The sequence below is a fragment of the Hyperolius riggenbachi genome, chromosome 4 (assembly GCF_040937935.1).
Source record: "Hyperolius riggenbachi isolate aHypRig1 chromosome 4, aHypRig1.pri, whole genome shotgun sequence".
Classification (NCBI taxonomy): Eukaryota; Metazoa; Chordata; class Amphibia; order Anura; family Hyperoliidae; genus Hyperolius; species Hyperolius riggenbachi.
The window spans coordinates 251,383,172-251,401,995 of NC_090649.1; the positions used below are offsets into that span (position 1 = coordinate 251,383,172).

An 18,824-nucleotide genomic window follows, 5' to 3' on the forward strand; every position below is an offset into this window, starting at 1 on the left:
GTTGGATAAAGCTCTTTCTGCATATGGAACTTTCTGTCAGTTGATATCTCCAAACTATTTTAGAAAACTCAAAATATCCAATAGAAATCCAAGCAAAAAGGTCACCAAGATATCTGGCTCAAGTACTCCTTTTGGCAATTTCACTAAATTGTGTAATTATATTTGGCAGCCTGTATATTTATTTGTCCTAATGATGTCTATGTTGCTGTTTCTACCAGCCCAATTAGTTCTTGTCTTCAAGCTTACACCTGCATAGTCTCTGTGGTGACATAGAGGGTCAACTGCCCATTTAATAATTTTTTAACTTTCATTTTTTGCTTTTAGTGGATTGTTTTGCTTTAAAGTGGACCTGAACTCTTGTACAACACACAATGAAGTCTTTAATACACAAAAAGTTGCTGAAGAAATTAAGGTCTCTGTGTTTGTTTAGGCAGATAAACCTGTCTAATTAGTTCTTATCAGCAACAGTGAACAGATTGTAGAACTCTGCTGATGCAGATCTCTATGTAGGAAATGCTGTGGCTTAACCCTTTTAGTGCTTTTGCAGAAGTGAAACCTAGTAAAACTTCAGGGTTGTTTTTTTTTACGATTTTCATAAATTGTAATGAAGATTTTTTTCCATAAAGGTTATCATGCTGTGGTTAATATTTCAGAGCAGAGAGGAAGTTCTGAGTTTAGTTCCATTTCCACTGCAGGTATGCTGAAACACATGCATGGCAATGGAATAGTTTCCACTGCGTGCATGTTATGCGGAGCGATCCGAGAATCTGCAGCATGCTGCAGATTCTCGCATGGCCGCATCTGCCCGCAGCCGCATCCCATCTCTGCAATTGACTTCCGCATTGGGAGATGCAGAAGTGACGCGGGCGCCGGTGAAAGTGATGCGTGGCTGCATCGCATCACTTTCACCAATGGAAAATGGCCCTTAGGAATAATGCAGTCTCTTTTTTTGGAGTTAGAATCATTAGAGTATTCATTTCACTTGCAATCCAAACTAAAACTTAGAAGTATGATGCAGTTGTGATGAAAAGTGTCAAGAAGTAGTTTTTTGAGTCCCTGCAAATGATTTAAATTTTAGATGCACCTTTACATTATCCAGCTACAAAACAGAGAACTAAATTGTATGCAATTCTTCCTTGAAGAAGGATGAACTAGTAGCATATTTGTTACCTTGTCCAGAGTTGGGCTTTCAATAATTTGAAGCTCAACTAACAATAATAAACGTATCTGAGTTTTTAAACATAAATTTACAATGAGCTTTGCCTTTCTTAAATATAAGCTAAATATTTCACAGGACCTTCAAGCTCAAAGTTTCATCTGACACTGCCTTACAGACAAAACACTAATTTTGTTAGATTTATAAACTTCCTTGATATTATTTCATTTATATAGCAATTCTTGATAAAATACAAGTTAAAACAACAGTGACACATTAATATTAAACAAAAAATATATAGAAAGCTGTAAATCAAATGTTAATTCTAACCAACAAAGGCAAACACATTTTTTTTAAAGTAGTGATAGTTATTGTAATGAGGGGGGAGGCTGCTGATGTTTAGACACTTTCAGTTATTAGTAGTTAGACATCAATAAAAAGGCAGGAGAGCTGCTTAAAATTGTATTTTCATATAATGTATGACAATTATGATTTATGGTACAGGCATGTACTGCAGTGACATGCTGTGTGATTTTCAATCTTCACAGTATCCATTAATGTAACCTGGAAAAACAAATAAAAAACGAATTAAATATGTAAAACTATATACAGTATATTTGTGATAAAGTGCAGACATTTATTAAAACAGGTCTCTAAACTTTAAGATGGCTTTTAACCTACATTTACTATTGGAAAATCATTCTTCAGTTACAACGGTTAAAGAGAATCTGTACTCTAAAATTCTTACAATAAAAAGCATACCATTCTATTCCTTATGTTCTCCTGGGCCCCTCTGTGCTGTTTCTGCCACTCCCTGCTGCAATCCTGGCTTGTAATTGCCATTGTTATGCAGTGTTTACAAACAAAAAACATGGCTTCTAACCAGAGTGAGAACAGCTCACTCTGCGACTCATGCAGAGCTTGGAGAGGGTGTGTATAGCTTCTGCCAATGACAAGCAGTGCTGCACATTCCACACATTCCAGCCTGAGCCCGACAGAGCCAACAGAGGAAAGAAGATAAGATTTATTACAGAGACAGTGCAACTAGAAAAGGCTGCAGTATGCCAGAGCACATTAGAACAGGCATGGGAACTTATAGGATAGAAGAAATAAGGCTCAAAATTTTGTTACAGAGTCTCTTTAAAGAGTGTATTGTTTTTCCAGCTTACCACAATGTGTCACTGGTTATTCACAAGTTTCAGTGTTTGTTTGCATTCTTTTGTTGGGTCTGTAGTCACGGATAACACTATGTAACAGATTATCTCAGCACAAGAGGAAATGAGGAAAGGAGGGCGGGCCAGAGCTGAAAATTTGATTTCTTAATGTTTTTTTGTGTGCAAAGCTGTCCACTAATGATCCAGCATTTTTGTCCAATCTTACTAAATCTATGTAGTAGAAGAGTAAACCGAGTGAATTTACTGAATGGATACTTTAGGTAGTCCCTTATGTTACATAGAAATGGTAAGATTGGACAGAAAAGGCTGGATAATTAGTGGGCAACTTTAGTTATTTACTATGCTCTCATAGAAAATAAAGTAAATTAACTGACTACAGTGCCACTCTGACAGAGAAAAAATCCTTCCCAGACAATTATACACATTGTAAGAATCTTCCAAAACTGCACTGCAGCAAGTGTACTTCTGTCTGTTGCCTTCTAGGTGTCGTGCACTGATAATTGTCGCAGGCCCAGATGAAGAATGGAGGGGGAAGCAGAAACTGGGATGTCTACAAAGAATCAACTAAAAAAAAGTGGTCTAAAACGCTGACATAATGTTCAATAAAAATGTGTTTTTCATACTTTTTATTACTCATACAGTTATCATATTTGCTTTTGTGCACACGTAATATTGTCTGCCTACAAATTACAATTTCCAAAGTGTAGTTTATCTTGCCCTGAATTTTTTTAAAACATTTTTTATATGATTTCACTTGAAATATCTGCCATTTACACATCCATGTGCCATTGCTACAATAAATGGTTACACATGTATTACATTTACAGGGGTTCTTATCCTTTTTGAGCTAGTCTGCCACATACCTCACTTCCACAGCTTTCCGATCACTGTGTAGACTCAAAAACACTGTAAACTGTTTTCATCTGTGTTGGTAAAGTACGAGACAGAGATAACCTAGTACTATATGGGTCTACTTTAAATGAAGACATGGCAGAATCACCTGGTCATTCATGCAAAGTAGATAAGCAATGGAGATATCCCCAACGTTAACAAAAAATTTCCAGGCGGGTGAATATTTTTAACTTAGCGCAATTGCTGTATGCCTGTTATGGGAACGTGATGTTTGGTTAGTAACTTTATGTGTATTTACAACCCTTTTAATGTTTTTTTTTTTTTTTTTTTTTTTTTACATATACCATGACATAGTATGTGCTTTGTTTGTTCTCATATGGACAATATTATTTCATGGAAATTAACCACTTCGGGACCCGGGAACAGTATATTTATGCCCCTCCAAACTCCATGCCTGCGAAGTAGATATACGTATCCCCGCCGTCGTCTTCCAAAACTGCTCATGCGAGCGCTCCTACGCTTGTTCACGTCACCGACCACTTGCCCGGAGACAATGAAGGGGAACACATTTCCCATTCATTAACCACTTGCTGACCGCCCACAGCCAATTGGCGGCGGCGGCAAAGTGGCACCCCCAGGACCGCGTAACGCCAATTGGCGGCGGAACCAGGGGGACTAATTATCCGGGGATCGCATCCGCCGGCATTAGGCTCTGCCCACCCGCCGGCTGTTTAGAAGCACCGGCGGGTTGTTAACCCCTCGATCGCCGCATTGAAAGTGTATAATACACTTTGTAATGTATACAAAGTGTATTATACACCTGCCCTGGTGGTCCCAGTGATCGAGGGACCACCGGGGCAGGTTGCAGCCCCCCTAGTAAGCACACATAAACACTGATCCTGCCACCCCTGCCCCCTGATCGCCCACAGCACCCCTCAGACCCCCACCTGATCATCCCCTCAGACCACAGTTTGCACCCAATCACCCCCCTAATCACCCATCAATCACCCCGTCACTATCTGTCCATGCTACATTTTAGATCAGGTCCTAAACTGCCCCCTTTGCGGCTCCTGATCACCCCCCACGCCCTCAGATCCTCCCCAGACCCCCCCCCCCGTGTACTGTATACATCTATTCTCCCCTGTAATCATCCACTGATCACCTGTCAATCACCCCGTCACTGCCACCCATCAGATCAGACCCTAACCTGCCCCTTGCGGACACCTGATCACCCGCCCACACCCTCAGATCGCCCGCAGACCCGCCCTCAGATAACCTTCCAAGTGCATTGTTTACATCTGTTTTTCCCCTTTAATCACCCATCATTCACCCCCTGTCACTGCTATCCATCACATCAGACCCTAATCTGCCCCTTGCAGGCACCCAAACACCCACCCACACCCTCAGATTGCCCTCAGTCCCCCCCCCGCCTTATCACCTCCTCAGTGCATTATTTACATTATTTCTCCCCTCCAATCACCCATCAATCATCCCCTGTCACTGCTACCCATCAGATCAGACCCTAATCTGCCCCCTGCGGGTACCCAATTACCCGCCCACACCCTCAAATTGCCCGCAGACCCCTCCTGATCACCTCCCCAGTGCATTACTTGCATATATTCCCCCCTCTAATCACACCCTGGGGACTACCTGTAATTTAAAAAGAAATGTCAATAAAAAAAATACATAAATAGTTACCTTAGGGACTGAACTTTTTTTTAATATGTATGTCAAGAGAGTATATTACTGTTATTTTTTAAATTAGGGGCTTGTAAATAGTGATGGACACAAAACTGAAAAAATGCACCTTTATTTCCAAATAAAATATTGGCACCACACATTGTGATAGGGGCATCATTGAAATGGTGTAATAACCAGTACAAATGGGCAAATAAAATATGTGGAGTTTAACCACCTTACGACCACCTAACCCCAATCGGTGGACGCAAAGTGGCTCTCCCAGGACCGCCTAACACCGAAAGGCGTCAAGTCCTGGGGGAGGAGATTGCAGAGGATTGCGCACGCTAATGCGTGCACATCCCAGCTGAGTTACGTAAACAACCTGCCAGCCGTGATCGCGTGAAGAAAGAACCCAGAAAATGCTTGTACAACGCTGTGATCTAGTGCAGTGCTGTACGAGGGACAGCTCTGTCACTGAGCTGTCCCCAGGAGAGGCTCACAAATGATCGTCTCTCAAAGGCTAATGCCTATGAGAGGCGATCACAGGGATTGGCTGTCGGGGGAGGGATAAAATGAAGAGAAAATATGCTTTTTTATTAACAAAATAGAAAATTAATTTTTAAAAAAGCAGATCACAGCAGCAATCACATGCCACCAGCAAAATGTTCAGTTGGTGGCAACAAAAGGGTGGCAGATTAATTTGTGTGCTAAGTTGTATGGCTCTGCAGTGAGCTGTTAAAGCTGCAGAGCAAAGAATTGTAAAAAATCGCCTGATCACTAGGAGGGTGTAAGCCTGTGGTCCTTAAGTGGTTAATTATGGTAGCATGTATTATTTAAAAACTATAATGGCCGAAAACAGAGAAATAATTATTTTTTTCAAAAAAAAAATTCTAATTTACATTTAGAATAAAATAATTCTTGGCATAATGTACCATCCACAGAAAGCGTAATTGGTGGCAAAAAAACAAACAAACCAAGATATAGTTCATTTAATTGTAATTAGTAGTGATAAAGTTATTGGTGAATGAATGGAAGGAGCGCTAAAAGGTGAAACTTGCTCTGGTTGCTCAAGGGTTACAACCCTCTTAGTGGTGAAGTGGTTAATCTGCATACAGTGAAATATAAGACCAACAATCAACTTTTTGATCTTGCCAAGTAATCACTCCAGTAGGGTCTGTTCTTTAGATGGTTTGGGACAATTACTTCTAAAGAAGATTTTATTTGTTTCAATATTTTGTTTACAGTACATATCCGTCTATAATACACAATATGAATAGGGCACTCAAATGGTCTTAAAACATATATTATAAAAAATAAACTGGTAAAATAACACTTAGAGATGGAGAGTGAGAAGCCCACCTGTCTACTGTGATATATGTGTTACCTGAAGAAATGGAAGCCTCTATGGCCAGCAGTGGCCTCTTGCTTGTTTAGCACCAACTCATCCCTGTACTGGTGTTGACTTGGAGCATGCAACTTTCACAGCAGTAAGACTATCTACTTGGAATGACAAGCGAGTGAGGCTTCATGATGCTGCAGGTCACCAATGCCATCAATTGAGTTCAGGGTTCCATCTCTTCATCAAGATGGCTGTCAGTTGACTGGAGGAGGAGGAAATTTCCGAGTGTAGGGTTGGAAATAACGCACCACATACATAATGTTTTGGTTGAGGGCCCATATGCAATCCACTTATTCTCCTACGTTTTCTCCTAGGTGATATTTTCAGACCTTCTTAATAAAATGCCTTTTAAACCACCAGCAAGCAAGAAAATGCTCAAAATAATTTTCATAGTACTTTTTGGTACTAATTGCAAAGTGCTGAAAAGTTATTTTAAAAAAATAAAGTTGAGAAATGTTCTAATAGGAGAAAACGCAAGAGAAAAAAGTTAATTGCATATGGGCCCAGGAATTGAATCCTGGCTGAAGCTGGTACCTATTGAGTAAGGAGTTTTGGGCAAGACTCTCTAACACTGCAAGGTGGCCTATTGAACACGTCCTTAGTTACTACAGCAACCAAGCACTTTGAGTCTAAAAGGAAAAAATCAATATACGAATGTTAGCATTATTATTATACATTTACTTTTGTGCATGTGCAGCATTTGAAAACTTATTTGTTGAAAATTATATAAAAAAATCCCATAATGAATAAATGGATCTGAAATGAATAGTATATGTCTCTTTATTGTAAAAACACCATTAGAGGTTGGCGAGAGGGATCACTCAGTCTGTAATACTTACTCTGTATTGTGTCTTTGCCACACAGCACTTAGCTTCAGATGTAATGTTCTTTGGCACCAACATTGTCTTCTTTGATCTCATCGGTGTAGGGTATGCCCTAGAAAAGCAGCATCCACTGCATTGGTATATTGAACCTATCCCCATCTTAGAAAACATTGCGTTTTCCTTTAGCTTGCAGCCAAAGCAACCTGTTTAAAATATATACATATAAAAAAACAACATTAAAGTGGACCCAAATTAAAAATACAAGATTTCAGAAATAAAATCTATTTCCTAAATTATAATAATAAATAGCAGCCATTTTTCAGCTGCATGATGACAAATATAAAATATTTTACATTTATTGGAGGAACCCCTCCCTTCCTTTCATATTGCCGGGACAGAATCCGGCAAACTGGTGGAGTAGATGGTGTCTGGCAATGGAGGAATTGCTAATGGCTGCCCCCTCTAACCCTAGTTATGAAAAGAGAAGGGTGAAAAGCATGCACTGAAATGCTCATAGGCCTGAAGGAGTGTTTATTTATCTTTGTATGTGTCAGAGTGGTGCAACTAAATATTTTGAATTAAAAACATCTTTGGTTTGGATCCGCTTTAACTGGTGGTCATGGATGCAAAACTTACCTACACACAAATTAAAAAACAAGCAAACAGAAAAAATAGTTCAGCATTGCCCTTTTATATGTATCACTTCCTACTGCTGTGCTCTGCAGGTAGTGGAGTGTGCAATCCCCTCCCCCTCCCAGGTCCGATCACTGTCTTCAGGCTATAATCTATCTAGTTCCAATGTTCCCAATTACCACAGCGTGGCACTCCACAAATAAGTGATGTCAGGGAGACTGAAGTAAAAAAGGCACCCATCACACTTGTAAATAGTCCAAAACAACAAACAAGGTCTGGATCCCAAACAGTAAGGAGAATCCCTTATGCTTTAAAACCATGTACTTTAGAAAGGGCTACCTGGCCTGAAACACTGTGTTATCCAGGTAAAGTACAATACATTTTGTCTAATAAAGCATGCGATGAGGGATTCTCATTGCAAATTGAGGTCCAGACCTTATTTTTGTGTTGGGAAGCAATGTTTGATCCCTCTGTTCAAGTGCATCTTGAACCTTAAAAACTGCTTAGACGCGTTTATCTTGTTAATGTTGTTGTTATTTATTTATTGCTATGGGGTTAGAGGTTTTATTATTTTTATTTTGTCTCAAGGAGCAGAAAATCTAGAATCAACACAAGTGGTCCTCCTAGACCATCTCTATACGGGCAGAGGGGATAGATGGTACAGCTGGCAGTGTATAGCTGTGTGCCACGAGAGGTCAGGTTTAAAATGTAATTTAGTTTGGAATCATTTAGAATTGGAGTTAAAAATCTTACTGACTAGATAACATCCTTACCTGACTCAGAATAATGTTCATCAGGAAAGGAATAAAAGACATGAATACAGACTGACAGTAAGACCAGAGCGAGAGCTAAGAATTTTCCATAGCAATTCATAGTGTTTCTGAAATAAAAGACAAACAATGGTTATAACACTGCAGTACATAAACAAGAGATACATTAATTGTTCAAAAATAAAATAATTTCATGAACAGTGCCTGGAATATGTGATGATGTATTCAAAATGATGCTGCTCTTCACACAATCCCGCTCTTATCATAATGTCCCTAAGTGAGCAAAGACGGTTCTCTACAATTAGCATAGGAAGCGTACTGACTTCCCCATTATTTGTTTACAATTGTTAGACTGGCTTATTCCATGATAATGTCATCCTTGCCATACCTAATGAGGAACAACAATATATGTCACAAAAGACATAATAATCTCAAAAAATATTGATTTGCTAAGGAGTCAAAATATACAGTATATGCTTTGCTGGTTTTGTAAATGCATATTGCCAACTACAGGAGCATACTAATGTATGTACTGTATTCACCATCATGCAACTGGAAAGAAACATTGCTGTTCAGTGATAATATAGACCTGTTTCTTTCTGTGCCTATGATATTGGATGTTTGGGGACCACTGTTACATAATTTAAGTATAACTAAACAGGCAAGGCAGGGCCAAGGGGAGCAACATTGTGATTATGTATATATACACAAAATACATATATTCTGTCTTCCTGCAGTTATTTTATAATTAATTGTTACTTGAATTATTTAACATTGTTACAAAAACACTGCTGGATTTTAAATTTAAAGCAGAATTAAAAGCAGGAAAGTGTATAGATTTAATATATCAACTGCTGTATACCGATCAAGCAGGACATAAATCCAATGACAGGTGACGGGAAAAACATGGATGATCTCATTACAATTGGAACTGTCAAAGGGTACATACTAGGCTGCAAGTGAACAATTCGTTTTTAAAGGTCATGTGTCGAAAGCAGGAAAAATGGTCATGAATTAGAATCTAAAAGGTGGCCACTAACGATCCAATTTCTGTCAAAAAAAATCAGTCGAGCAATCAGATAATTCTGATCGGAAGAAAAATCGTTCATTATACCACCGATGAACCAATCTATTCTTCCTATCACAATCAACTAGAAAATTCAAATTTTGGTTTGACCAAAATCCATTCGGACGACTATTTTTATAATCGTTCCTCATCGATTGTGCCCATCAATAGAGATTATTTACAGCCAATCTCAAACAATGTTTCGCTAGAAATTGGACCGTTAGTAGCCACCTTAAGCGGCCTTCACCAGAGCCAAAATGTGATGGACAGACAATTTGGTTAGAGGATATGCAAATTGGCAGTACTGGTAGAATGTTCCCAGAATGCAGTAGTGGTTAGTATCTAACCTGGAAAAGTCTGAACCCATGATTTTCCCACGCCATTTATCAAGCCCTCTTAGTCTCCATGACATTTCTATTGCTATTTACAATACGTCCATTCTGTTTTAGAACATACACTATAAAGCAAGTAGCGAAGCACGTCCTAAAATTCCACTTTATTTATCCATCTTAAAATACCGCAAAGAGAAAGTAGCCCCAATCAACCAAGTCATCAATTCACAATGCAGGCAATGGCAATGGCAGAGGAGGGAGTACAGAGAAGTCAACAGCTGTTTCATGCAACAGCGTTTCGTCAGGACATCTGCCCCCTCCACTCCTCAGCCTTATATACAGTAGGGAAAAGCCGCCTACTCTAATTTCCTACCAAACCATACATAAAATACAATCTATTAGCTTGTTTTTAAGATGGATTAACAAAATGGAATTTTTAGAAAGTGCTCCTCAATTTTCTTGGTATTGTGATGAGTAGGTGTCTACTCATCTATTGCTATTAACAACATTTCCATCCGTCTAGTCCTTCAAGCCTCCTGCCTGGGTGCCACCCTCGACTCATCACTCTCCTTCAACCCCACATCCAGAACATTTCCGGGTCCTGCCAATTTTATCTCCACAACATTCCCAAAATTCACCCGTACCTAACCTCTGCAACCACCAAATGCCTGGTCCATTCTCTGGTTATCCGGACTACTGCAAAGCCCTCGCTGGAATTCCTGACTCCCAATATGAATGCAGCTACCAGGCTCGTTCAGTTCTCCCACAGCTCCTCTTCAGCTGTGCCTCTTCACAAGTCCCTTCATTGGCTCCATGCCAACCTCAGAATTAAATGTACACTGCTCCGCCATGCATACAAATCCATCCAGAATACCTTCCCTTCATACATCTTTGATCGCATTCAAAGACACTCTGCAATCTGCTCTCTTTGTACCACAAAAACTCTACAGATGCCACCCCTTGCATCACTTGCAAGGTTCTAGGACTTTTCTAAAGCAGCCGCCACTCTGTGGAGCTCCCTCCCTCCATCAGGCTTGCTCCCACCTTTCACTCATTCACGCAGGCCTTAAAAACCTGTTCACCATTGTTTAACTGCTTTCTTCATAGCTCTAACTCCTTCACTTGGACTAACAACCCACCTCCTTATGTGTCCCTTTCTCCTACCCCTTAGATTGTAAGCCTATTTGCTAGGTCCCTAATCCCCCCTGTGCTCTTCTCCCCCAGCATATGAACTCAGTGATGTAACAATGTAGGGATAAATAAAGCAGATGAGTCACTATTTTCTGTACCCTTGTTGAACACTATAATATCCCTGTGTAACATTGTTTAATGTTGTAATGTCTCCTATATCTGTTGTCTGGTTTAATGTATGTTAGTCATTAGTATTCTTTAAAAAGAAGGTAGCGCTTACACAACCCTCCTAAAAAGACTACATGACACATAAAATTGTGACTACAATCATAAGTCCCAGTTCTAATGAATTTCTCCGTGACACATAGGCAGTAACTACAATCATAAGTCCCAGTCTTACGGAAGTGAGAGCTGAAAAAAGGGCACGGAAGTGAGAGCTGAATTACGTCCACCCATGGGGTAGCCGAGCGGCGTCCTGATCTGAGGCAGTGGAGGTAGCGCACACGAACACCGGACACAGAGGTAACATACACAGGCAGCCGGAGCCCAACTTAACGGGGAAGAGCCCGTATAAAAACCTCTATGCCCTATGAATCAAGTCTTCATACTGTGAGTGCAATAGTATTTTAAAGTAAAATAAAGTTTTTACAGTTTTACACTAGAGAGAGCTTTCTCCGTTTTGAGGATATATCTTGTGAAGCAAGAAGGTGTATACATAAGGATTGCATCTGAGTCCGGGCAGAAGGTTCTGTGGAGTTGGGGGACGGCCCTAAGTGTCCCGATGCGTTATTAGGCCTTTCCTGGGTCTTACAATTTGGTGAGTCTGTTTCCATATGGTGTGGTGGTGGAACACAAGTTGAAAACGCAGCAGACGGCATATCTTGTACACAGAATCACGGAGAAATTCATTAGAACTGGGACTTATGATTGTAGTCACAATTTTATGTTTCATATAGTCTTTTTATGAGGGTTGTGTAAGCGCTACCTTCTTTTTAAAGAATTTGGTATTTGTTTTAGAAGGAGCAGCTCCAGATAAATGTACAGGATTTTTTTGGTGGTACCTAGATTGTGGCGCTTTTCTCTATTGTGATATAAGTTAGTCATTAGTATGTTGATTGAGGCATACCGGAATTAGCACTTTCTACATGTAAAACATAGATCTGCCAAATAAGACAGTATCAACTTGTCCCAGCTGACTATAAACATGGCTCAAGTGAAAAGTCAATAGTCAATATTACAGTATAATGGAGTCCTGACCCGGAAGCTTTTACAGGGTCATCACCATTTTTAACCACTTCACCACTGAGGGAATTTTCACCTTGTGGACCATAGCAATTTTTACCTTTCAGCGCTCCTCCTGTTCATTCACCAATAACTTTATCACTACTAATCACAACAAAAAGATGTATATCTTGTTCTTTTTCGCCACCAATCAAGCTTTCTTTGGTTAGTATGTTTTGCTAAGAATTCTTTTATGCTAAATGTATTTTAATGGGAATAAAAATGAAAAAAAATCATGTCTCAGTTTTTAGCCATTATAGTTTTAAAATAATACATGCTACTGTAATTCAAGCCCACCTATTTTATTTGCCCATTTGTCACGATTACAATGTTTAAAACATTTCCCTAGTACAAAGTATTACAAAAATAGTTTATTTGGAAATAGAGGTGTGTTTTTTTTCCAGTTTTGCATCCCTCACTAATTACAAGCCCCTATTTGAATAAATAACAGTATTATACCCTCAAGACGTACAGTACATATTAAAAAGTTTAGTCCCTATGTTAACTATTTATGTATTTTTTTAATATATATGTATGCAAATGTTTTATTTTGGTAACTATGGGTGAGTGGGGGAGGTAAAGGGTTAATTTTAATAAGGTATATGTATGGATTTTTATGTAAAAAGTGTATGTAGGTGTAATTTTACTATTTGGCCACAAGAGGTGTACCCACTATATCTTACTGTGCATACTGTTTGTATACAAACAGGAAGTAATGCATGTAAATAGAACTTTCATTTTATCAATGACCACTGCATTTCATTGATGCCGGTGGTCATTGATCACTGGCAGTTAAAGTGATGAATGGGAACTGTGTTCCCATTCACTGATCGGTGTACTAATACACAGCAATGGAGAGGGGCGGGGGGTTGGGCACACGCTGTACATTGAAATCAATAGACTAGTATCGACGTCCCTGGAACAGGAACAGTCTTCCCGCAAGGTGCAGATATACTGCAGCAAACGTGGCTAGTGGTTAATATGGAGAACGGAGAATTCCATTAATTACAGTGGACAAACAAGACACGGGAGAGGAGAAGGGGGTTGATGAGAAGACTACACAGGAAGCAAGTATAATGTGTGTATGTTTCTTTTGACTTAAAGAGGAACTTTAGCGAAAAGGGGAAAAAATAAATAAATATAGGATAGGCTTAAAGGGACATACTGGTTGCTTAAGCAGTTGGAAACAGCTATTATTTTCCATAATGAAACAAAGTTTACAGACAGGAAACTGTCAAGACCTAGGTCCTGACACCACACTGTGGGAGAGGTTTCGCCACATTATCAGCCATACAGACCCACCTGATGATCTATTCAAAAAAAGGTAAAGATTTCTCATGGGAAAGGGGGCATCAGCTACTGATTGGGATAAAGTTCAGGCAGGGGACATACTTGTCTTTGAGTTTTCTGCGTGCGTTTTTCTGCATACATTTTCTGCACATCAAGAGGTTTATTCACTAAAGCGTGATAACTGCTATCACAGCAGTTATCACGCGTTCTGTCGCACACGGAGCTTTGCGTGCGCAAAGCATTACTCCGCGTGATAAATGAAGGTTTGCGCGTGATCATGCGCTTGTTTCACACGCGTGATCACACGCAAACTTTCGTTTATCACCAGGGCCGGTTCTAGCTAAAATGGGGCCCCGAGGCAAAAGTATTCTGGGGCCTCCGACACCAATACCCCAACACCCCCCCGCCCGCGGCTGCTCCTGCCAGCCAGACCCCCCCCCCCTCGCTTCTCCACCGCGCTGCCCCACTGCAGTGTAATAAAGTAAGTGGGAGAGAGACACACTCACCTCCTGAACGATCCAGGTGAAACGGCTCCCGTCTGTCTGCCCTGTAGTGATTGTCCATCCCTTCCTGCTAATCTGTTTGGGCTCTAGTGCCTGCACGAAGTAGCAGGAAGTGAAGGACAATCACTACAGGGCAGCAGACAGAAGGGAGCTGTACCGCCTGGATCGCTCGGGAGGTGAGTGTGTCTCTCTCCCACTGCAGTGGGGCAGCGCACGGGGGTGAAGCAAGCGAGTGGGGGAGATCTGGCTGGCGGCAGTCGCAGGGAGTGCGCAGGGGTATCCCGGCATATGAACCATATGCTTTGAGGCAAAGGGGGACACTTGGGGGCCCCTATGGATGCGTGGAACTACAGGCAATTGCCCTCTTTGCCTCTATGGAAGCATCGGCCCTGTTGATCACACTGAGTAATGCTTTGCGCGTGCAAAGCGTCGCGCGCGGCAGATTACGTGATAACTGCTGTGATAGCAGTTATCAAGCTTTTAGTGAATCATCCTCCAAGAGTGTTTCTATGAAGAAAATGTGCATGTTTTTTCACAGCAGCTAATGTAATTGATACAAAAAACTGACAAAACGTGCAGAATCATGATGCAGAATGTCAGGTTTTTTTCTGCGCATGAAAAACACATAAGTGTGAACTAGCATGAGTTTCAGTTTTTCTCTGCAGAAAACGTGTATGAAAACAGTCAAGTGTGTTCCCTGCCTCAATCCTTGGTTATAGTGCCTCTTATGTAGCTAGACTTTTTAACAGTTTAACTGTTTTTAACTGTTGCAGCTGTGATTCTATACATAATAACTGACCAAACTTAACAGTATACAGTGTCTGTATTTTACAATATATTGATATGTTGCTAATTTTATCAACATTAATATAGGCTACTGTATGTTTTTGTTTTTTTTTAAATATGACTCCTATAAACCCAACCTCTGGTTCCTTGATTGTAATGTAGTGTAGGGACAACTCAGAGAAAACCATCATGAGAAGGTTAGCCAACCAAAGCAAAATACTAAAGTTTTTTGTGAACTGAGATTTCCCACTTTGAACAATACCAGCAACTCTTTTATTGCTGCCTGGAAAAAAAATAATCTATTATGTGTATGAGTTTCAGTGTGCACAAAGTTAACATGATTATGCATTATTTGACTGAGCCACACTCTGTAAGCACTTCCTTCAAGTCAGTCTATTTCATGTTGCTAAGGGAAGGAGTGTAGTTTTCTATGTGACTGCCATGTGAAGTGGTAAAGGAAAATAATAAGGGACAAAGATATTAGCTAAAACATTTCACCACGTCCAACTGGTAGTCACCCAAAACAAGCACAGAAGACAGAAAATGCCAGCAGAGACATCAGACTGTCAGCCAAAAATAGCTTCAGATGTCAAATGTCTAAGTTTTCATAAGGCTTTAGGCCTCATTCACACTTGTGCGCTTCTGTCTCCTTTTTTCAGCACATCAATGTTACAGATACATGTTGTTGAAAAAAAGCGGACAGAAGCACACTGGTGTGAATGAGCCCTTAGAATGTAGTGTTCCTCTGATATTTGTTTTCAGAACTTACTCTAAAACTTCATGATACTTGGTCCATGCATCATCTGCATTATATCTGCAGTCACTTAAATGGGACACTTATAGATAGCTAGTGCTTACTAATAAAGTTATAGAGTATTTTTTCTTATATTATTTAGGGGTAAAGGTTTCACAGAACTATTTTATACCTACATTGCTTAGAAACCCAGTGAGTTTAGTAATAGGTTTATACTGGTGTTAAACACTGACATTTCCCAGGGAAAATAACAGGGAACACAGACACAAATTACAGTGTTTACAATTATATTTGCATAGTCTTCCAGATATTTCCTGGACCTACACTGAGACAACATGGTAAATTCCACTATAGGACATTAACATACTGACACCACACTAAAGTCAGTTTAATGTGTAATAACATAATACACCATGCGTTTATTTATTTTTTTTAGCGAGGCTCTCCTTCACTAGTGTGGTTCTAGCCTAATGCAGATAAAAAAATAAGCTAGTTGGAAATATTACAAACTTCCAGTCTGTCAAAAATTCTTTGGATATTTATCATGAGAAAGGGTTGGGTGCCACCTAGTGTATGAAAAAAGTATAGGATTCACTTGTATGTTTCACTGAGAAGGATAAAGAAAAAGAAACCACTTCCTAGTCATAAAACTTAAATATAGACAAATTCTGAAGAATGCTCTGCAAAGTGAGAATCCAGCTATTAACGTGATGTTTTGTAGAGAAATTAAGAAATCGATCATTGCTGACTTCTCTATAAAATAATAACTTTCCTCTTTTCCTCAAAGCTTTTTTGTTTTACTAGTCTACAGAAAGCATGTAGTCACAGATCTACTTTACCCCACGCATGGAGTTACTGGAGGAAGCGTTAGTCTGGCCACACACAATACAATAAAATGTTCACATTTCCTGCTTTTTGTCTATATTTTTCTATCTGCTGTGGTGCAATAGTAATTGTGTGACTGCACTCTCCGTTAGTAGCTTCAAATCGACGTGCCCGGCCAGCGACCCAGCAGCACTCTGGATCAGTCAGCAATACAGTAAAGGAGAAGCCGGCACCATCTATTTCTTCTGCTCTTTTATTGCTTTAAAGCATAAATATATTCCAGCAACAAGTGCGACGTTTCAAGGCTACACGCCTCTTTATCAAGCTTAGCTGGGTATGACAATAACATAGCAAACATGCCAAGTATTTATACACATCATGGATGGCAGCAGCCAATAGCATTCAAACATACTCACACCAATCATAGTAGTCCTAAAGTCACGGACCTGATGGGAAACTTCACTGCTGCTCGCCTGATAGAACATAGTATCCTGGACCTCCCATCTGGTGTGTCCGTCATGGCCAACGGCTCGAAACCTCCTTTGTCCGCCCCTTGATGCACGGGAGCCACCTCCTCCGCATACTGCGGACCTGATGGGAGCCCTGCATGACGTCACGCTCCTATGCCAAAGACGTCCCCACTGTTTCCGCCTCTGCACGCTACGGCGGCGCCATCCGGCGCCGCCCATTGCGTGACGTCATGCAGGGCTCCCATCAGGTCCGCAGTATGCGGAGGAGGTGGCTCCCGTGCATCAAGGGGCGGACAAAGGAGGTTTCGAGCCGTTGGCCATGACGGACACACCAGATGGGAGGTCCAGGATACTATGTCCTATCAGGCGAGCAGCAATGAAGTTTCCCATCAGGTCCGTGACTTTAGGACTACTATGATTGGTGTGAGTATGTTTGAATGCTATTGGCTGCTGCCATCCATGATGTGTATAAATACTTGGCATGTTTGCTATGTTATTGTCATACCCAGCTAAGCTTGATAAAGAGGCGTGTAGCCTTGAAACGTCGCACTTGTTGCTGGAATATATTTATGCTTTAAAGCAATAAAAGAGCAAAAGAAATAGATGGTGCCGGCTTCTCCTTTACTCTATCTGCTGTGGTGGAAACTTCTGATCAATTTTTCACAAAATGTAATGGTATAAGAAATACTGTAAATTTCTTGATTTATAGACGCCAGAGTTTTCAATCACATACAGTGGCTTGTAAAAGTATTCGGCCCCCTTGAAGTTTTCCACATTTTGTCATATTACTGCCACAAACATGAATCAATTTTATTGAAATTCCACGCAAAAGACCAATACAAAGTGGTGAACATGTGAGAAGTGGATTGAAAATCATACATGATTCCAAACATTTTTTACAAATCAATAACTGCAAAGTGGGGTGTGCGTAATTATTCAGCCCCCTGAGTCAATACTTTGTAGAACCACCTTTTGCTGCAATTACAGCTGCCAGTCTTTTAGGGTATATCTCTACCAGCTTTGCACATCTAGAGACTGAAATCCTTGCCCATTCTTCTTTGCAAAACAACTCAAGCTCAGTCAGATTAGATGGACAGCGTTTGTGAACAGCAGTTTTCACGATCTTGCCACAGATTCTCGATTGGATTTAGATCTGGATGGATCTTTGACTGAGCCATTCTAACACATAGATATGTTTTGTTTTAAACCATTCCATTGTTGCTCTGGCTTTAGGTTTAGGGTCGTTGTCCTGCTGGAAAGTGAACCCCCGCCCCAGTCTCAAGTCTTTTGCAAACTCCAAGCAGGGACGGATCAAGACCAAGTTGCGCCTGGGGCAAGGTCAGGTTTTGGCGCCTAAAGGTCAGGTTTTGGCGCCTAAACTGCCATTCATTTTGCCGCCTTTTTAAGAATTCAACAAACTGCGCCTGGGGGCAAGATACCCGCTTGCCTCCCCCCCCCCCCCCTAGATCAGTCCCTGACTCCAAGAGGTTTTCTTTCAAGATTGCCCTGTATTTGGCTCCATACATCTTCCCATCAACTCTGACCAGCTTCCCTGTTTCTGCTGAAGAGAAGCACCCCCAAAGCATGATGCTGCCACCACCATATTTGACAATGGGGATGGTGTGTTCTTAATGATGAGCAGTGTTAGTTTACCGCCACACATAGCGTTTTGCATTTTGGCCAAAAAGTTCCATTTTGGTCTCATCTGACCAGAGCACCTTCTTCCACGTGTTTGCTGTGTCCCCCACATGGCTTGTGGCAAACTGAAAATGGGATTTCCTATGCTTTTCTGTTCACAATTGCTTTCTTCTTGCCACTCTTCCATTAAGGCCAACTTTGTGCAGTGCACGACTAATAGTTATCCTATGGACAGATTCCCCCACCTGAGCTGTAGATC

General features: G+C 40.6%; 1 protein-coding gene across 3 annotated transcripts in view; it reads right to left on the minus strand.

Moving 5' to 3' along the window:
• Positions 1-1,610: 1,610 nt before the first annotated feature.
• The window catches only part of CGA (glycoprotein hormones, alpha polypeptide), a 45,694-nt gene continuing 28,480 nt past the window's right edge, over positions 1,611-18,824 (minus strand). For all 3 annotated transcript variants that reach the window (XM_068231123.1, XM_068231126.1, XM_068231125.1), the window contains 3 exons: positions 8,493-8,599; positions 7,102-7,289; positions 1,611-1,720 (listed from right to left, as the gene is read on the minus strand). In XM_068231123.1, coding sequence (XP_068087224.1) covers positions 1,643-1,720; positions 7,102-7,289; positions 8,493-8,592 — 366 coding nt within the window. In that variant the 5' untranslated portion in view covers positions 8,593-8,599 and the 3' untranslated portion in view covers positions 1,611-1,642. The remainder of the gene's footprint in view (positions 1,721-7,101; positions 7,290-8,492; positions 8,600-18,824) is intronic.